General features: G+C 43.2%; 1 protein-coding gene across 3 annotated transcripts in view; it reads left to right on the top strand.

Annotated features, from left to right (window-relative positions):
* The window catches only part of LOC140533854 (antibacterial peptide PMAP-36-like), a 54,262-nt gene that overhangs the window by 15,945 nt on the left and 21,112 nt on the right, over window positions 1–17,205 (top strand). For 2 of the 3 annotated variants that reach the window (XM_072654187.1, XM_072654192.1), the window contains exon 4: window positions 12,816–12,923. In XM_072654187.1, the coding sequence (XP_072510288.1) occupies window positions 12,816–12,923 (108 nt within the window). Of the gene's footprint in view, window positions 1–12,815; window positions 12,924–13,176; window positions 14,312–17,205 lie in introns of all 3 variants that reach the window. The other variant, XM_072654178.1, reaches the window with a different exon arrangement.

Genomic DNA, 17,205 nt, shown 5'->3' on the forward strand with positions numbered 1-17,205 from the left:
TTCCTTTATGCCTGAAATTCCACATACTGCCCTTTCTCTTTGGTCACACTCTGAGCCAAACCATTCTGGAGCATCTTGGGTCAGAAACCAACCTGAAAATTCTCCTGACCTGGCATTCCCTATGGAGACACTGTTTCATGGGGATTTGACACACACTGAGACCTTGTAAGATGGCATCATTTCCTGTGTGGAAGTCTCTTCTGAAAGGCAGGAGAATTGGGTCATTCAAGGACATTCTACATTGGCCTATCAAGAGGTAGGAGATTTTCTTCATTGACAATTTAGTGGGAACTTTTCTGGGGTTTTTAATTTGTCAAGCTGTGGGCTTATTTTGTGTTCCACCCTGAGACTGTGGCCTGCCTCCTTGTTGCTTTCTGTTTAGGTCATGTGGCCCCTGGAAATGATCCAGTGGCTTTGACTTTGGCCATTCCAGGAGCAAGGAATGAATTCCCCAATCTGAATACCAGGCATCAGGGAATCCAGGCTGGGGGTCACAGCCAACTCAGCAGAGAAATGCTGTGGAATAATGATCTGGGAACCATATCCCAGCAAGGCTTTGGATTTGAACTTGGTGGATTAATGTTACATAGAAACTAAGTTCTACTGTGAACTTCACTTCCCTCTCCAGGGACAGGTGGCGTGTGCCTGAGGGTGAGGACTCTCACGTCCTGAGTGGAATGTTGGTATGTTTCTTTTTGCTATGTCTTTGAAGTAAACATCCCTGTGTCATAGCTAATGGGGATATGAGTGTTTACATGGAAATGGGGTACTAGTCCCTGCACCCATAATAACTGGGGTAACTTAATGCAGACCAAAGTTGATGGCTCAAAAGAGAAACACATCAGTGTACTGGAGAGGCCAACTGAATGCAATATAACCGCTCTTGCCCTCAGAGTAGGGCCAGGACTGTTCGGTTACCATATCCTGTCACAACAAGAATATCCACTCAGACGTTCCCAACATGAAAAGCAAGGACAGGGACAGTGGGGCATTAACAGAGGATCAGGGAAGGCTCACAGAAGAAGTTGGAGGAGAATTTAGCTTTGGGGAAGATAAGGAATCTGAGAGGAAGAACTGAAGAGGGACTGAACTCCAGGCATAGGGGATAGCCTGGGTAGGTAATCGAATGACATGCAAGGTACAATTCAGTTTGGGGAACTGGATGAGGATTTCAGTTTTGCTAGAATGCAGACTTGATGCTGTTTAGTCATTTCCTAAATGCCTGACTCTGCATGACCCTATTTGGGTTATTTTTGGCAAAGATACTAGAGGGGTTTGCTATTACCTTCTCTAGTTCATTTTACAGAGGAGGAATCTGAGACAAACAAGGATAAGTGACTTGCCCAGGGTCACTCAACTAGTAAGTGTCTGTGCTCTGACTTGAAAACAGGTCCTCCTGATTCCAAGCTTGGCTCTCTATGGGCTGCACCACCTAGCTGCCCCAAAATGCAAAGTATATTAACTTAATTGAAGGAGTATCTGATAAACATGAAATGCTATCAAGCTGGCCCAGGAGGCAGGGAGACATGGGTTCAAGTCTTGCCTCTCACAAAGACTGGCTGTGTCACACTAGACAAGTAGCTCAGTGCCTCTTCGAATTATTTTTTAATTAATTAATTTTTAGTTATCAACATTCATTTCCACATTTGAATTCCAAATTTTCTCCCCATCTCTCCCCTCCCTCCACCCCAAGACACCATGAACTCTGATTACTCCCTGTCACAATCTGCCCTCTCTTCTACCACATCTCTCCCTTCCCTTGTCCCCATCTCCTCTATTTTCTTGGAGGGCAAGATAGATTTCTATACCCCCATTACCTGCATTTATTATTTCTCACTTACATGTAATAACAATTTTTAACATTCATTTTGAAAACTTTGAGTTCCAACTTCTCTCCCTTCCTCCCTCCACACCCATCCCCACTGAAAAGACAAGCAATTCCAAATAGGGTATACATGTGTAGTTATGCAAAAGACTTCCATAACAGTCATGCTATGAAAGACTAGCTATATTTCCCTCCCTCCTATCCTGCCCACTATTTATTCTATTCTCTCTTTTGACCTTCTCCCTCCCCAAAAGTGTTTACTTCTAATTACCACTTCCTCCCACTTGCCCTTCCTTCCATGATCACCCCCACCCTGCTTATCCCTTTCTCCCCTACTTTCCTGTAGTGGAAGATAGATTTTCATATCAAATTGAGTGAGCATGTTATTCCCTCCTTAAGCCAAATGTGATGAGAGTATGCTTCACTTTTTCCCTTTCACCTAACCACCTTTCCCCTCCATTAAAGACCTTTATCTTGCCTCTTGTACGAGAGATAATTTGTCCCCTTCTATTTCTTCCCTCCTCCTCCAATTATATTTCTCTCTTACCCTAATATTTCATTTGTTTTAGGTATCATTCCTTCCCATTTAACCCACCCTGTGCCCTCTATCTATATGTATCTAATTCCTCCAACTACCTAAATATTGAAACAAGTCTCAAGAGTTATAAATATTATCTTTCCATGTAGGAATGTAAACAGTTCAACTTAAGTAAGTCCCTTATGTCTTCTCTTTCCTGTTTCCATTTTCATGCTTCTCTTGATTCTTGTGTTTGAAAAACAAATTTTCTGTTCAGTTCTGGTCTTCTCATCAAGAATGCTTGAAAGTCCTCTATTTCATTGAATGACGATTTTTTCCCCTGCAGTATTACACTCAGTTTGCTGGGTAGGTGATTGTTGGTCTTAATCCTAGCTCCTTTGAATTCTGGAATATCATATTCCAAGCCCTTTGATCCCTTAAGGTAGATGCAGCTAGATCTTGTGTTCTCCTGATTGTATTTCCACAATAGTCCAATTTATTTGTATCTTGCAGCTTGCAGTATTTTCTCCTTGACCTGAGAATTCTGGAATTAGGCTACACTATTCCTAGGAGTTTTTCTTTTTGGATATTCTTCATTAGATAGAACAGATGGATTCTTTCAACATTTATTTTGTCCTCTGATTCCAGAGTATCTGGGCAGTTCTTCTTGATAATTTCATGGAAGATGATGCCTAGGCTAATTTTTGATCATGGCTTTCAGGTAGTCCTATAATTTTTTACTTATTTCTTGTGGATCTGTTTTCCAGGTCAATTGTTTTTCTTTTCTTTTCTTTTTTTTTTTAAATTTATTTATTTATTTAACATTTAACACTCATTTTCACAAAATTTTGGGTTCCAAATTTTCTCCCCTTTTGTCCCCTCCCCCCACCCCAAAACACCGAGCATTCTAATTGCCCCTGTCACCAATCTGCTCTCTCTTCTATCATCCCTCTCTGCCCTTGTCTCCATCATCTCTTTTGTCCTGCGGGGCCAAATAACTTTCTATACCCCTTTACCTATATTTCTTGTTTCCTAGTGGCAAGAAGAGTACTCAACAGTTGTTCCTAATACTTTGAGTTCCAACTTCTTTTCCTCCCTCCCTCCCCACCCCTTCCCTTTGGAAGGCAAGCAATTCAATATAGGCCAAATCTGTGTAGTTTTGCAAATGACTTCCATAACTGTCCTGTTGTATAAGACTAACCATATTTCCCTCCATCCTATCCTGCCTCCCATTACTTCTATTCTCCCTTTTGATCCTTTCCCTCCCCATGAGTGTTGACCTCAAATTGCTCCCTCCTCCCCATGCCCTCCCTTCCATCATCCCCCTCACTGTACTTATCCCCTTATTCCCCACTTTCCTGTATTGTAAGATAGGTTTTCATACCAAAATGAGTGTGCATTTTATTCCTTCCTTTAGTGGAATGTGATGAGAGTAAACTTCATGTTTTTCTCTCCCCTCCCCTCTTTATCCCTCCACTAATAAGTCTTTTGCTTGCCTCTTTTATGAGAGATAATTTGCCCCATTCCATTTCTCCCTTTCTCCTCCCAATATATTTCTCTCTCACTGCTTGATTTCGTTTTTTAAAGATATGATCCCATCCTATTCACTTCACTCTGTGCTCTCTGTCTCTGTGTGAGTGTGCTTGTGTGCGTGTGTGTATGTAATCCCACCAACTACCCAGATACTGAAAAGTTTCAAGAGTTACAAATATTGTCTTTCCATGTAGGAATGTAAAGAGTTCAACTTTAGTAAGTCCCTGATGACTTCTCTTTGCTGTTTACCTTTTCATGCTTCTCTTCATTCTTGTGTTTGAAAGTCAAATTTTCTTTTCAGCTCTGGTCTTTTCATCAAGAATGCTTGAAAGTCCTCTATTTCATTGAAAGACCATTTTTTCCCCTGAAGTATTATACTCAGTTTTGCTGGGTAGGTGATTCTTGGTTTTAGTCCTAGTTCCTTTGACTTCTGGAATATCCTATTCATGCCCTTGGATCCCTTAATGTAGAAGCTGCTAGATCTTATGTTATGCTGATTGTATTTACACAATACTTGAATTGTTTCTTTCTAGCTGCTTGCAATATTTTCTCCTTGACCTGGGATCTCTGGAATTTGGCCACAATGTTCCTAGGAGTTTCTCTTTTTGGATCTCTTTCAGGCGGTGATCTGTGGATTCCTTGAATACTTATTTTGCCCTTTCGTTCTAGAATCTCTGGGCAGTTTTCCTTGATAATTTCACGAAAGATGATGTCTAGGCTCTTTTTTTGATCATGGCTTTCAGGCAGGCCCATAATTTTTAAATTGTCTCTCCTGGATCTATTTTCCAGGTCAGTTGTTTTTCCAATGAGATATTTCACATTATCTTCCATTTTGTCATTCTTTTGGTTTTGTTTTGTGATTTCTTGGTTTCTCATAAAGTCATTAGCCTCCATCTGTTCCATTCTAATTTTGAAAGAACTATTTTCTTCAGTGAGCTTTTGAACCTCCTTTTCCATTTGGCTAATTCTGCTTTTGAAAGCATTCTTCTCCTCATTGACTTTTTGAACCTCTTTTGCCAATTGAGTTAGCCTATTTTTCAAGGTGTTATTTTCTTCAGCATTTTTTTGGGTCTCCTTTAGCAGGGTGTTTACTTGTTTTTCTTGCTTTGCTTGCATGTCTCTCATTTCTCTTCCCAGGTTACCTCCTCCTCTCTAACTTGATTTTCAAAATCCTCTTTGAGTTCTTCCATGGCCTGAGCCCATTGAGTGGGCTGGGATACAGAAGCCTTGACTTCTGTGTCTTTCCCTCATGGTAAGCATTGTTCTTCCTCATCAGAAAGGAAGGGAGGAAATATATGTTCACCAGGAAAGTAACCTTCTATAGTCTTATCTTTTTCCCCCTTTTCTGGGCATTTTCCAAGCCAGTGACTTGACTTCTGAATATTCTCTTCACACCCTCTTCGCCTCCAGATCCACCCAGACAGCAGCTTGGGGTCTGAGATTCAAATGCTGCTTCCCAGTCTCAGGGCTTCGGATCAAGTTCAGGTGTTTAGGTGCTCAGGTGGGGGCAGGGCCACCTCACAGGCTCAGTTCCCTCAGGGGGTTTATGCAGAAACCTTCAACAATGGATCCAGGCTCCTGCCTGCTTGGGGAGCCCAGGTCTGCTGCCACCTCTGCTGCTGCCTCCTGAGGGGGCCTGAGTTATGGGGGCACTCCTCCCCTCTCAACCCACCAAAGAGACCCTCTCACCGACCCTTGTCACCTGTGGGTGGAGGGACCCGTGCGGCCACTGGAGATTCCATCCCTGAAGCCTGCTTGGTTCTGCTCCTCTCGGTGCAGCACGGCCAAGGAGGGCTGGGCTCCGCTCCCGGTCTGGTGCAGGAAGGACCTTTTGTTAGAGGTTTTCAGACTCTCTGCAACAGAAATCTTACCTGCTCCATTGTTCTGTGGCTTCTGATGCTCCAGAATTTGTTAGGAGTTCTTTTTTACACATAATTTATGGGCTGCAGGTTTGGAGCTAGCATATGTGTGTCTTTCTACTCCACCACCTTGGCTCCGTCTCCTCAATTGTTTTTCCAATGAGATATTTCACATGGCTATTGTTTCATTCCTTTGCTTTTGCTTCATAATTTCTTGATTTTTCATGAAGTCATTAACTCCTATCTGCTCCATTCTAATCTTTAAGGAATTATTTTCCTGAGGGAGCTTTTGGATCTCCGTCTAAATCTAACCAGTTCTGCTTTTTATGGCATTTTTTCCTCATTGGCTTTTGGATCTCCTTTGCCATTTCAGTTAGTCTATTTTTTAAACTGTTATTTTTTTCAGCATTTTTGCATCTGCTTTAGCAAACAGTTGACTCGTTTTTCATCATTTTGTTGCCTCACTCTCATTTCTCTTGCCAATTTTTGTTCTGTTGATCTTACTGAATATTCAAAATCCTTTTTGAGCTCTTACATGATCTGAGACCTCCAATGTGGATGGAGGAACTTTGACTTTGTTTTCTTCTGTTTATATGCTTTTGTCTTCCTCTTCAGCAAAGGAAGATTCTGCAATCTCATTCTTTTACTGTTTTTTCTTCATTTCCCCAGACATTTACTTGACCTTTGAGCTCTTTGTCAAGGCACTTCTCTGCTTCCAGTGGGGATAGGGTAGTGTACTGTGAGTCATGGGATCCCCCACAATCTGTGGGCCTAGAACTCTAGAAAAAGGGGCTGCAACTGTCACTGCTGCTGCCGTGGGTGCTGTGGGTTCCTTTGCACCTCCTCCCTCAGGGGGAAATGGGGCTGAGGCCAGAGCACTCCACTCTCCTGCTGTGGTCCCAGAGGTATTTCCCACTTACCTCCCAATTTATCCTCAGTGTTTTGGGGTCATGAAGTGTGGAAACCACCCCAGGTACTAGAGATTCATTCCCCCTGAGGCCGAAAATGGTCTCCTTCATGCAGGCTCAGCCTATGCTGCATTGTCTTCTGCTCACTTTCCAGCTTGAGAGACACATACCAAGGACCTTCCTGGCTGCCTTGGACTCCAGATTTGCTTCCCTTCATCATTCTGTGGATTCTGCAGCTCTAGAGTTTGTTTAGAGCCATTTTTTACAGGTATTTGGCTGGGTTTGGTGAGAGGGCTCTAGAAGGTGAATGCAATTACTCTGCCATCTTGACTCTGCCCCCGGGAATTCATTAAAATTAAACATTACTGATGTCAATCAAGAAACTTCTTTTCTTTTTTTATAGTATTTTTCTAATTACATGCAAACAAAATTTTTAGCTTTGCTTTTTATAAAGTTATGAGTTCCAAATGTCCTCCGTCCTTTCCTTCCCTCTCCCCTCCCCAAGCATTTCGATATAGTTTATATATGTGCAATCCTGTAACACTATTTTCATTACAGTCACATTGTGAAAGGAAACAATTTATGAAAATAATTGTACTTTGGAAAAGAAGGATGTCATGAAAATAAATAAAGTAAAAAGAGGAAGCTTTAATCTGCATTAAGAGTCCAGCAGATCTTTCTCTGGATGTAGGGAGCACTTTCCACCATGAGTCTTTCTCAACTGTCTTGGAGGTCAGTTCACATTTCCTAAGTACCTACTATGTGCCAGGCACTGGGCTAAGCCCTGGGGATACAGAACCAGGCAAAAATAGCTCCTGGTTCAAGGAGCTCACAATCTAATGAAGGACACAAGGTGCAAACAAATACAGCAAGTTGAGCTACATACAAGATGAAGAGGAACTAAGTAATAGAAGGAAGGCACTTCTAGGACCTTAACACATTGTAGGGAAGCCTTCCTGGAAATGATGGCATTTTACTGGGGGCTTAGAGGGAGACAGGGATATCAGGAATCAGAATAAAGGAGGGAGAGCATTCCGGGCATGGGGAACAGCCAGAGAGAAAGCAAGAGAAAAGAGGTGGGGGTGACAGTAGTGCAGGACTTGAAAGACTGTCCTGGGGGACAGGGATTAGATTGGATCAGTTCAGCCCGAGAAGACAGGACCAAAAGTAATGGGTGAAAGTGAGAAGTGCCAAATTTAGGCTGGATAATAAGGAAAGACTTGCTGTGGAGTAGGGCTCTCCTCAAATGGAATGGGCTGCTCAGAGAGATGGTAAGTTCTCTAAACTCTCCCTTTCATCATCTGATTGGTATAGGATAAAATCTATAAATGAACTTGGATAGTTTTGTGATTTTTTAATTTTGGCATGACCCAGCCATGAGCACTAAATCTTCTTCCTGCTACTGAAACTGGGTTTTGTTTCTTCAAGAAGAACTTGATGTCTGTGGAAGTACCGAGTGCAGTGATAGACACACGATGCTCAAATTTTATATATTTCTTAGTTGTTTTCAGTGGGATTTCCTGATATCTTAATGTCTCCTACATCAGTCATTAGATTAGTCCAATGGCAAGAGAAAAGTCAAGATGAGTGGTAATGGCCTGAGAAGCAATGGTTGAACTTGGCATCTCATGTCTGACCAAGCTCTGTGAGCTCCACAGTAACCGCATCAGCCACCTTCATGGCCTTTGGAGAAAATTGGTTTCTTCAACCAATTGGGGAAATCTTCACATACTTGGGATAGAAATTCCCCTAACTTTCCAGTGGATTTGAGGCCTGTGAATTACCATAAACCTTATTTATTCAGTCTACCAAGGTAGTTTTGGTATGATGTAGTCTCCCCACTGCTACAGTTTTTGGAATCACAGGAGGGATTTTGGTGTCAGATGGACAGAGACAAATTGATGAGTATCCCTCAGCAAGCCTTCATAACGCAGATCCTAGCACTCTCAGAAAAACCCATCCACCCTTATATGGTTAGACTTGTTCAAAGGAAGAATATTTTGGCATTTTTGCTAACTATGTAGAGTTGGATATATAGACAAAACCAGAAAAAGTTAAGTCCATTTGCATAAGAATCAGTGAAAGATTGGTCCTTCTTCCTAATGGGACTTCTTCTTGGAGAGAAAAGAGAATCATGTTTTTTTCTCTCTGGATGATGAAAATCAGAAAACCAGAATCTCTCTTTGCTCAGGCTCTTACCAACTCCACCCATTGCATAAGTTCAGCATATAAAGAAATCAATCCCCACCAAGCTAGAAAGTCTTATACAGATCATCTTTCATCAGAGGGTTACATAAACCACATTTTTTACACAAATAGAATACAGAAGGAGACCATACTAAGATTTGAAAAGGAAGAGATCATTTCTAAGTGGTGGGATCAGAGAAGACTTCATAAAAACATGACCAATGGGTCTTATAGAAGGGCAAGGATGTCAGTAGACATAAATGTGTGAGGGGGAGAAGTTCTCTTGCAGGCAGATGGCACAGCCTATGCCAATACATGGAGAGGGGAGAGCAAAAGGTGGAAGGAGAGAGCAACAAATAATACAGCTTGTCTAGAGAACAAAAAATGAGAAGGGGAGAAAGGGAAAATGAGGCTGGAAGGATGTGAGACTCTTCCTCTGTCATGCTGGGGGCAGGATGTCCCCTCTCAGCTTGTCTGCCCTTTCTCTCCCTTCTCCCCTTTGACATCTTTCAGGCTCCCCCTCAGTCTTTGCTGTGACACTCTGCTTCCAATTAACAGGTCATTTTCTTTCATGCAGGGAAGTAGTTTCTGGGCTGGGGAGGAAGAAACCTGCATTTAGGCAGGAGAAAAGAAGTACAGTCTGGGTCGGTCTGAAACCTAGTTCTTCCCTCTTCTGGGGTCAAGCTCAGGCTTAGAAATTCCCCAAAGGAGTTTGAAGCATCATACTTAAAAGTTCTATTGGAAATATTCATCTCTGGTCACAGGCATGTGGACAGCACCAAGGGAAGATGAGTATAATGCAGTGAGTGTTGGCCTTGTAGTCAGAAGGTGAGAGTCGAGGTCTTGGCTCTGGTATTTACTGCATGTTTGACGTTGGGTAAGTCCCCTGCTCATTCTGAGGCTCAGGTGTCTCATGTGTATAATCAATAATGGTGTCTGTGTTATCTACCTTAAATGAGATAATGCATGTAAAGGGATTGGTAAACTTTCAAGTGCTACAAAAATCTGTTATGACTGATGATAAAGACACGTAAGGCAAGGAGAGTGGGGAAGAAAGAGAATAGTGTTGACTCCAATGGCCCAGGAAGGCTACATGTGGATAAGAGGGCATGACGATCTATAGAATGTCAGATCTGGAAGGGATTTTAGGGACTCTAGAGGTCAGTTTTTCATTTAATTCAGGTTTGTCACCCATAATGTGTTTGACAAGGAGGTATTGAATTAAAAACACCTAGAAAGCATCTACAATGTGAAAATTCCTGTTCCAGGTGCTGGAAAAGGTGAAAAAAATTAAAAATTGAAGTAGGAGTAAGAGAAACACAGCGATGCTTCTACTCTCTTATCCTAAAGTAATCACATGGATAAGTGAGGCTGTGAGAAATTCCAGAAAGAAAGAATATCTTCCAGTCACATTGAATGTGTTGGTAGAACTTGGGGACTGCCTAGTTTAAAAGCAAAGTCATTAGGTCTCAGAGCCTGGGACAGGATCTATATGAAAAGTAGGAACCTTAAGGTAAGGCAACCTCAGTTGGGGGTGGGTGGAAGTGAGATTAAAGGATTGTCTGTGCCAGGTAAAGTTGTGTCCCATGCTCTGAAAGAACAGATGATGGTGGACAGACCTCCACTCCCCAGCAGGATGTGGCAATGGGGTGAATAAGGGGATGGGTTGTAGACAGGGGTACTTTAGGAATATAAACCCAGGGAGATGGGTCCTAGAAGAGGGAGAGCCTGAGGAGATTTGGTATCAGCCTGGCGCCTGACGAGGGAGGGGGAACAAGCTGGAGGATTGCCAAAGGGACTACTCATGTCTCCAGAAGTCCATTCCCTGGACAAAACCCCCACCACTCTATCCTAGTTATAGCTCTGCCTAGGTTCCACTGTCAGGCTACAACTGGCCATAAAATGACAGGCATTCATTCCCTTGATCTTCCTGAAGAAAAGGCAGTACTTGGAGGGACTCTCTGGCATTTGAATTGAGTCTCTGTAGAGGTGAGAGTGAGGGAAAATATGGGAAACTTGGTAGTTCTGATGACTGTTTGCCTGTCTTTAAGTCTAGTGTAGGGAGAGGGAGTCTCTAATTCAGAGTACTGATGATGAGAAAACACTAGGGCAAGTGAGGGGTTTTCCACCCAGGCCTGTGTCTGGTGCCCTGACAATCTGAGAGGCATTGGCTCTACTGTGATATTGGTATGGGGAGTAGGGATAAGGGTCTGGATCTGATTTCACTTCTTGCTAGCAACATTCTCTTATTCAAAAGGACAAGTCTTCTTTTCCCCTCTCCCCATTCACACCCCAGATGACTTACTCACAAGAATTACTCTATTTGGATCTCTAAAGTGACCTGGCTCTAAGTAAGTAGCTCACTTCCAAGACAATGGAGCCAACTTTCACTCTGCTTTCAGATGCCAAATCTGGTCAATTCTCCCTCCTGTCCTGTCCACTTCACCTTTCCCATTCAAGCCCTCCTTTCCATTCCTCTAACCACCAGTCCAGAGCAAGTCCTCATCACTTTTCACCTACTGCAATAACCTGCTGACTGATCCCCCTGTGCCAAATCCTAAATTTCTTCACTCCATTGCCCACCCAGCTTCCTAATGAAAACATGTGATCTTGTCACTTCCCTCCTTAAAACAAATAGCCAAAGAAACAAACAAAAACCTTCAGGGACTCCCTATTGTTTATAGGATAAATCACAAACAACTGCAGAACACATGATGTTTAAGACCCTCTTGGCCCCAGCCTACCTATACCACCTTACAAACTACACCCCTTAATGTTCAAAATATTTTGCTGGCAAACTAGATTTCTTGCTTTTCCATAGTCTTATCTTGATGCGTCCAAAGAGAGTTCGCTGTGCCAGGAATGTGTCCCTTCTCATCTCTGCCTCCTGAAAGCCTTCTCTTCCTCCAAGGCCCAGCTCAGACACCACGTCTTTCCTGAAGCCTTCACAGGTCTATTGTCCTTCCACCCCCCACCCCACAGGCCTACCCATGAAGTGAACTGTCTCAGATTGTCTTGACAACTTAGTCTCTAGGTGTTGCCTGGTCCCAATCCCTGCCACCTGTTCCGTTGTGTGTTTTGGATTCTGCTCCTGCTCCCATGCTTCCTAGATTCTCAGCCATTTCAGGGGAGACATTTTGAGTGGGGGGGGGATTTCCATCATTTTATGTGCAGTCTAAGAGTACATGAGAAGTCCTTAAATGAGAAAACATGGAGGCAGAAAGTATAAGTGAAGGGTAAACAGCAGTAAGTAAGAGACCTGGGAATGAACGAATGAACAAATGAATGAAGGAATGAACAGACGTTCCTGCATTCAGTGCTTTGCCTCTCTTCATGATCTCCTATTTATCTGCACACAGCTTGCTTTGTGTACATTCTTTTGCATGTTGTCTCCCTCTCATTAGATTGCAAGTTCCTTGAGAGCAGGGTCTGTGTTTTGCTCTTTTTGGATCTCCAGTCCTAACAGATTGCCTGGCATATAGTAGTTATTAATAAATGTTTAGAGGTTAATTGAATGCCTTGCTGTGTCCCAAAAACAATGCTAAGTACTCAGAAAACAAATAACATCCAGGTATTCTGGCTCCAAATCCAGGATTCTTCTCAGTAATGTAACTGTCAGGTGCCTCTGAAGAGGTATAAGTTTGTATTGGCTTTTTTCCAGTTTGAGGGCTTTTGTCTCTCTACAATCCTGACATATCCCCTGAGGACCAGGAATGTGGAAGCTGAGCACAGGGGACGCCCCCAGGTCATTCAGTAGACACTCTTTGGAGGAATGACGGTTCTGGATGTCCCTTCTCTGACCCTGGTGCAGGTGTGACCTTGGGCAGTCACCTAACTTTCCTAGTTTTTAGTTTCCTCATCTAGACACCCATGGGGTCAGACTAGATGGTGTCTAAGGCCCTTCCAGAACTAATCTGCTTGCTCCTGGTCCCAGAGGGGCTTAGAAGGGGTCTAGCCTTAAAAGGCTGTCCTGCTTTCCTCCTAAGAACAAAGATCCTGCTGCTCTACGACCTCTGACCTTCACCATCAGAGAGACTGTGTGCCCGAGAACTGAAAACTGCAATCCAGATGAACGTGACTTCAGTGAAAATGAGGTGAGAGTGTCCTAGGCAGGGGAGGGAGTCTGACTGAAGAAGTTGATTTCTGGGGATATGCACCCTTGGGACAGCACACTGAGTTATGCTTTTCTGCTGCCCTGTGGAAAGTGCTTTTTTCCAAGATGAGAAACAGAAAAAAACTCCCAGGGGGCTGACTGGGGAGAAAGCTTGAGCTTGGTGCCTGTTCTGGCATGTCAGGGGTAAAGGTCACAGACTGGCAACCCTGAACTCTCTCTTCCACCCTTCACAGCTGCTGAAAGAGTGCATTGGAACCATTGACCTGGATTCTTCCAATCCCTCTGTTGATATTTTCTGTGATGGGATAAGTGATGAATCCTCCTTGGGGGCCTGAGAGAAGAGCCCAAACCTCCAGACTCTACTAGGGGTCCATGATGCCTTCTCCCTTGGAGGCTGTTGGGATTGATCTGGAGCTAGAGTGACTTCGGCCAACTTTGACCATTCTGCCCTCTTGCCAATCTTAGCCTCAGGCTAGCCTCCCTTTTCTTCCTACAGGTTCCAGGAGGGGATATAGATACAGAGGCAGAAGCATTACTCTCTCCCATACCCCATCCATCTCACCCAATCCCAGCTCTGGAGCCAGAGAGGTTTCTGACTTTAGAGTCCAAGGGAAAGAGCGGGGTGTAAAGAAGGCCAATGGGACAGGAAGTGTCTAAACCTGCCTTTCCAGAGAATCACTTTGAGGAGTTTGAATTGGAAGGAGTCTTAGAAATTATTTAGTTTAATTCCCCTTCACTGAATTGACAGAAAATGAAAGTGAGGTTCAGAGATATGGAGTGATCTTACTGAAAAGTCATAGATTTAACACGTCTGAACTGAAGCAGATCTTCTGACTCAGTCTAACTATATGGCTTTGCCCAATACCTCAGTAATGAGATGGGGTAGCATAAATAGTGTGGGGTAGGCTGGGAGTATCACCAGTGTCCCTGCCAGCCAATATGAAGTGTAGGCTGTGAGTTCAGGTGTGGCCATCCCAGAGCTATAGTTAACTTGACCTGGTTCCAGAGTCTTGCCAGATGTAAGGGGCGCTGGCCACCACACCATCTGGGACGCCACACTGACGGACATCAGGTAAACTGAGTCCGGTGCAGGGAAGGGTGAACAAGATGGCGCTGGAAGGGACGGCCCCACCCCTGGTTTGTTTTTGTCACTATAGTTCCAGCTTGTGTTCATTTCTATAGCTTCGAGTTTGTTTGTGTGTGTTACCATGGTTCACTGGGCTAGCTGGCAGAGACTATATAATCAGAGTGCTTGCTTGAATAAATTGGAGTTGCTTACTGACCCACTCTCCCACCTCATTCTTTTACTCACGAGCTCCACAGGAGGAGGAGCAGCCTGCTGGCCAGGCATAAGACTTGCTCCTCTCGGTAAGCTATGCCATCACCACAGCAACTTGGCGCCCAACGTGGGGCCACAAGCAAGGGGAAGGAGCAGGAAGCTCAGCCAAGGGAAGTCAGGTCCCTTAAGAAACTCAGCCAAGGGAAGTCAGGTCCCTCAGGAAACTCAGCTGAGGGGATCAGGTCCCTCAGTCACCCCCTGAGTGAGTCAGGCTCTCCAGAAGCCTAGACAGTGTACAGGAGCTATCAGGACAGGGTCAAAAGCCGATACCTGAGCGCGACAGGAAACGGTAGCCTTTCTGTCTCACTGAGTTCCTCTGGGAAGCGAATCCGAGAAGTGGACGCAGGAGAAGACGTGCACATTCAGCTCGAGTGAGACAAGGTGTAACCGTGAGTAAGATTGAAATGGGGCAAAGCTCAAAAAAGTTGAGTCAGGGTCGTTACACATTCTTCTTATATAACATGCTGAAGAATGTGTTCATAGAGGAAGATGGTGGCAAGGCAGTGCAAATGAGAACATTCATCACATCCTCACAGACAGCCCCGTCAGAGTCAGAGAGTAGTACAAGGAACAATAGCAGAGAAAGTCAGCCAGCACCCAATATCTAAACTTAGAAGAGAGATGGACAAACAGACAGATGGTGCAGAATTTGCAAGACAGTGTTAAAGAGCTAACTGATAAATTGAGAAACCTACTGAAGAAAGAGAAAAGAAACCTCAGAGACAAGGCTTTGAAACTCCCAGGTGAAAAGGAGGACACTAAGAGCCAATGGACTTTGTTCCAGAGTCTCCCTCACTTCCACTTGCAGTTTCACAACGTTTTCTTTCAAAAACATTTTTAAGGAGTGGCCACAGATGTGGAAATTTTCTTGAGTAAAAGTTAGAACCATCAAGATTTTTATTTTACTCTATAATCCAGAAATGGTGTCAGAGAAAGTAATTTGTAATCTGAATTTTATTGAAACTAAAAGATGTTGGAAAACTTACTTTATTTAGAAAACCAGATATTTTCACCTTTGCCTGTTAAAAAAGTTACAGCTAAAAAGCTGCTGTTTTAATGCTAAACCTAAGATTGTTAATGGATTACTACATGTGGAAAGAAATGAATGGAGTAATAATTTATTTAGACTGGTTCTGCCTATTCAGAATAGTCCTCCTATATGTTTGGGGTTGGCAGGCATGGGATCCATGCCAATTCTTTTTATTTTGTAAAACTGCCAAGGCTCCTTTCATGTGGACACAGTCATCAGTCCTAAGAAAATTGTTTGGCTTGTATAATTCATAAATAATGATGTGACTTGCTCAAAAGTTGTAACAATTGGCTTTTATATCAGACCAAGTTTTAAATTTGAGAAGGAAGGATCTGAAATGAAATCTCTTATGTATGTGAGTCCTGTTAATCTTCATTGCTTATTTCAACTCCATGGGAATACAAATAACTGTATTTGGCTTTAAGTTGGGATTAGTGAAATTTGCTGTTTAAGGTAAAAGCATTTGGGACCACAAATAATTTTGTTTAAGTTTGAATTTGGGTATAGTTGTCTGCATTAAATCAGTATCTGAAAGGATATGCCACAAGTTACTTAGAGGGACTGTGATCCTTCATCCTGTACTGTTATCAGGTGAAATTTGTATCTGGAGAGGAAACACCGAGGGGAGAATTCTAGACTCAATCTAGGATGGGAGGATCCTCCTGGTCAGTTTCCCCACTGTGACCTTTTATAAAGGAATGTTTCCAACCTGACTGTTCCTGAGTCTGGCTAGAATACAGATACTGAATGACTGGAAAATTTCACTCCTATCTGAATTCAAACAGAGTCAAAGATGTTTTATATTTAGAAATTCTTTAATACCTAAGAATCTGGTTTGTGATCATCTATTCATTTGTGAGAAGATTTATGGTACTTTGTAGAGTACTTGCATAGTGGCTAAATAAAATTTCTTTTCCATAAGGTCTCTCTCCTTAGATACCTGAGTTCTAGGTATCCAGGGCTTGTGGACAGTCGGTTGGTTTCCCTCCCTTACCAGCTACCAGCTTTCTTTGTGAAAGTGCTGTGGGCTGTAGCTGAAACTTGGAAGGTACCCAAAAGTTACTCAAATCTCCCCTCTTTTCTAAAGCCACATGAGCAATTAAGTTGGATTCTCTGTGTTAGTATATAAAAATTGTGCTTCAGTTTCTGTAAGTTGTCTCCCTCCACCAGGTGGAAGGACGTCTCTTTCTCGAGAATTGCAATATCACCTATCACCCTTTGAATCATCAAGTTCCTTATACTGGTTAAAGACCTAACCCCTCCAATGTTGGGACCCTGTGAGGCAGGGTCAGCTCTATGTCCAGTCTCAGCAGGAAGCAGTTTCAGAAGCTGAGACCTTCATCCCTTATCCCAAAATATGTGGCGTCCCATCTGCTTAAAGGGAGACAGGGTGGGGTGCTTGAATACATGTACTTGGACCCCAGAATTCAGGCAAGGTAGAAAGGATGAATAGAACCCTGAAGGAATGTACTGCTAAGCTTAAGGCTAAAACTGGCAAGAACAAAAATGAGATGCTTTAAGTGTGGAAAAATAGGACATTACCAGAGGGAGTGTAGAAACAATACAGAGGGAAGAAAAGGACTTCAGAACCAAGGGAACAGAACGCCATTTAAGAGTAAGCCAACCACACCCTGTCCAAAATGTAACAAAACAGAACATTGGGCTTCAGAGTGTAGGTCATTCTCCCCTCTCAAGGGTAGCGTTCAATATTTATACATGCAGACGGGCGTCCCTCCAGCCCAGGAGAAAAGGAGGGGCTACTGGGAGGATGCAGAGATGATCCCACAGGCCACTTTAGAATTCAGGAGGAGGTACCAGCCACTCAAGTCGGTGCCATACAGTCAAAATTAATTAGAAGCCTAGGGAATTTCCTGATACCTCCATGCACAACAG

This window comes from Notamacropus eugenii, chromosome 1 (assembly GCF_028372415.1).
Source record: "Notamacropus eugenii isolate mMacEug1 chromosome 1, mMacEug1.pri_v2, whole genome shotgun sequence".
Classification (NCBI taxonomy): domain Eukaryota; kingdom Metazoa; phylum Chordata; class Mammalia; order Diprotodontia; family Macropodidae; genus Notamacropus; species Notamacropus eugenii.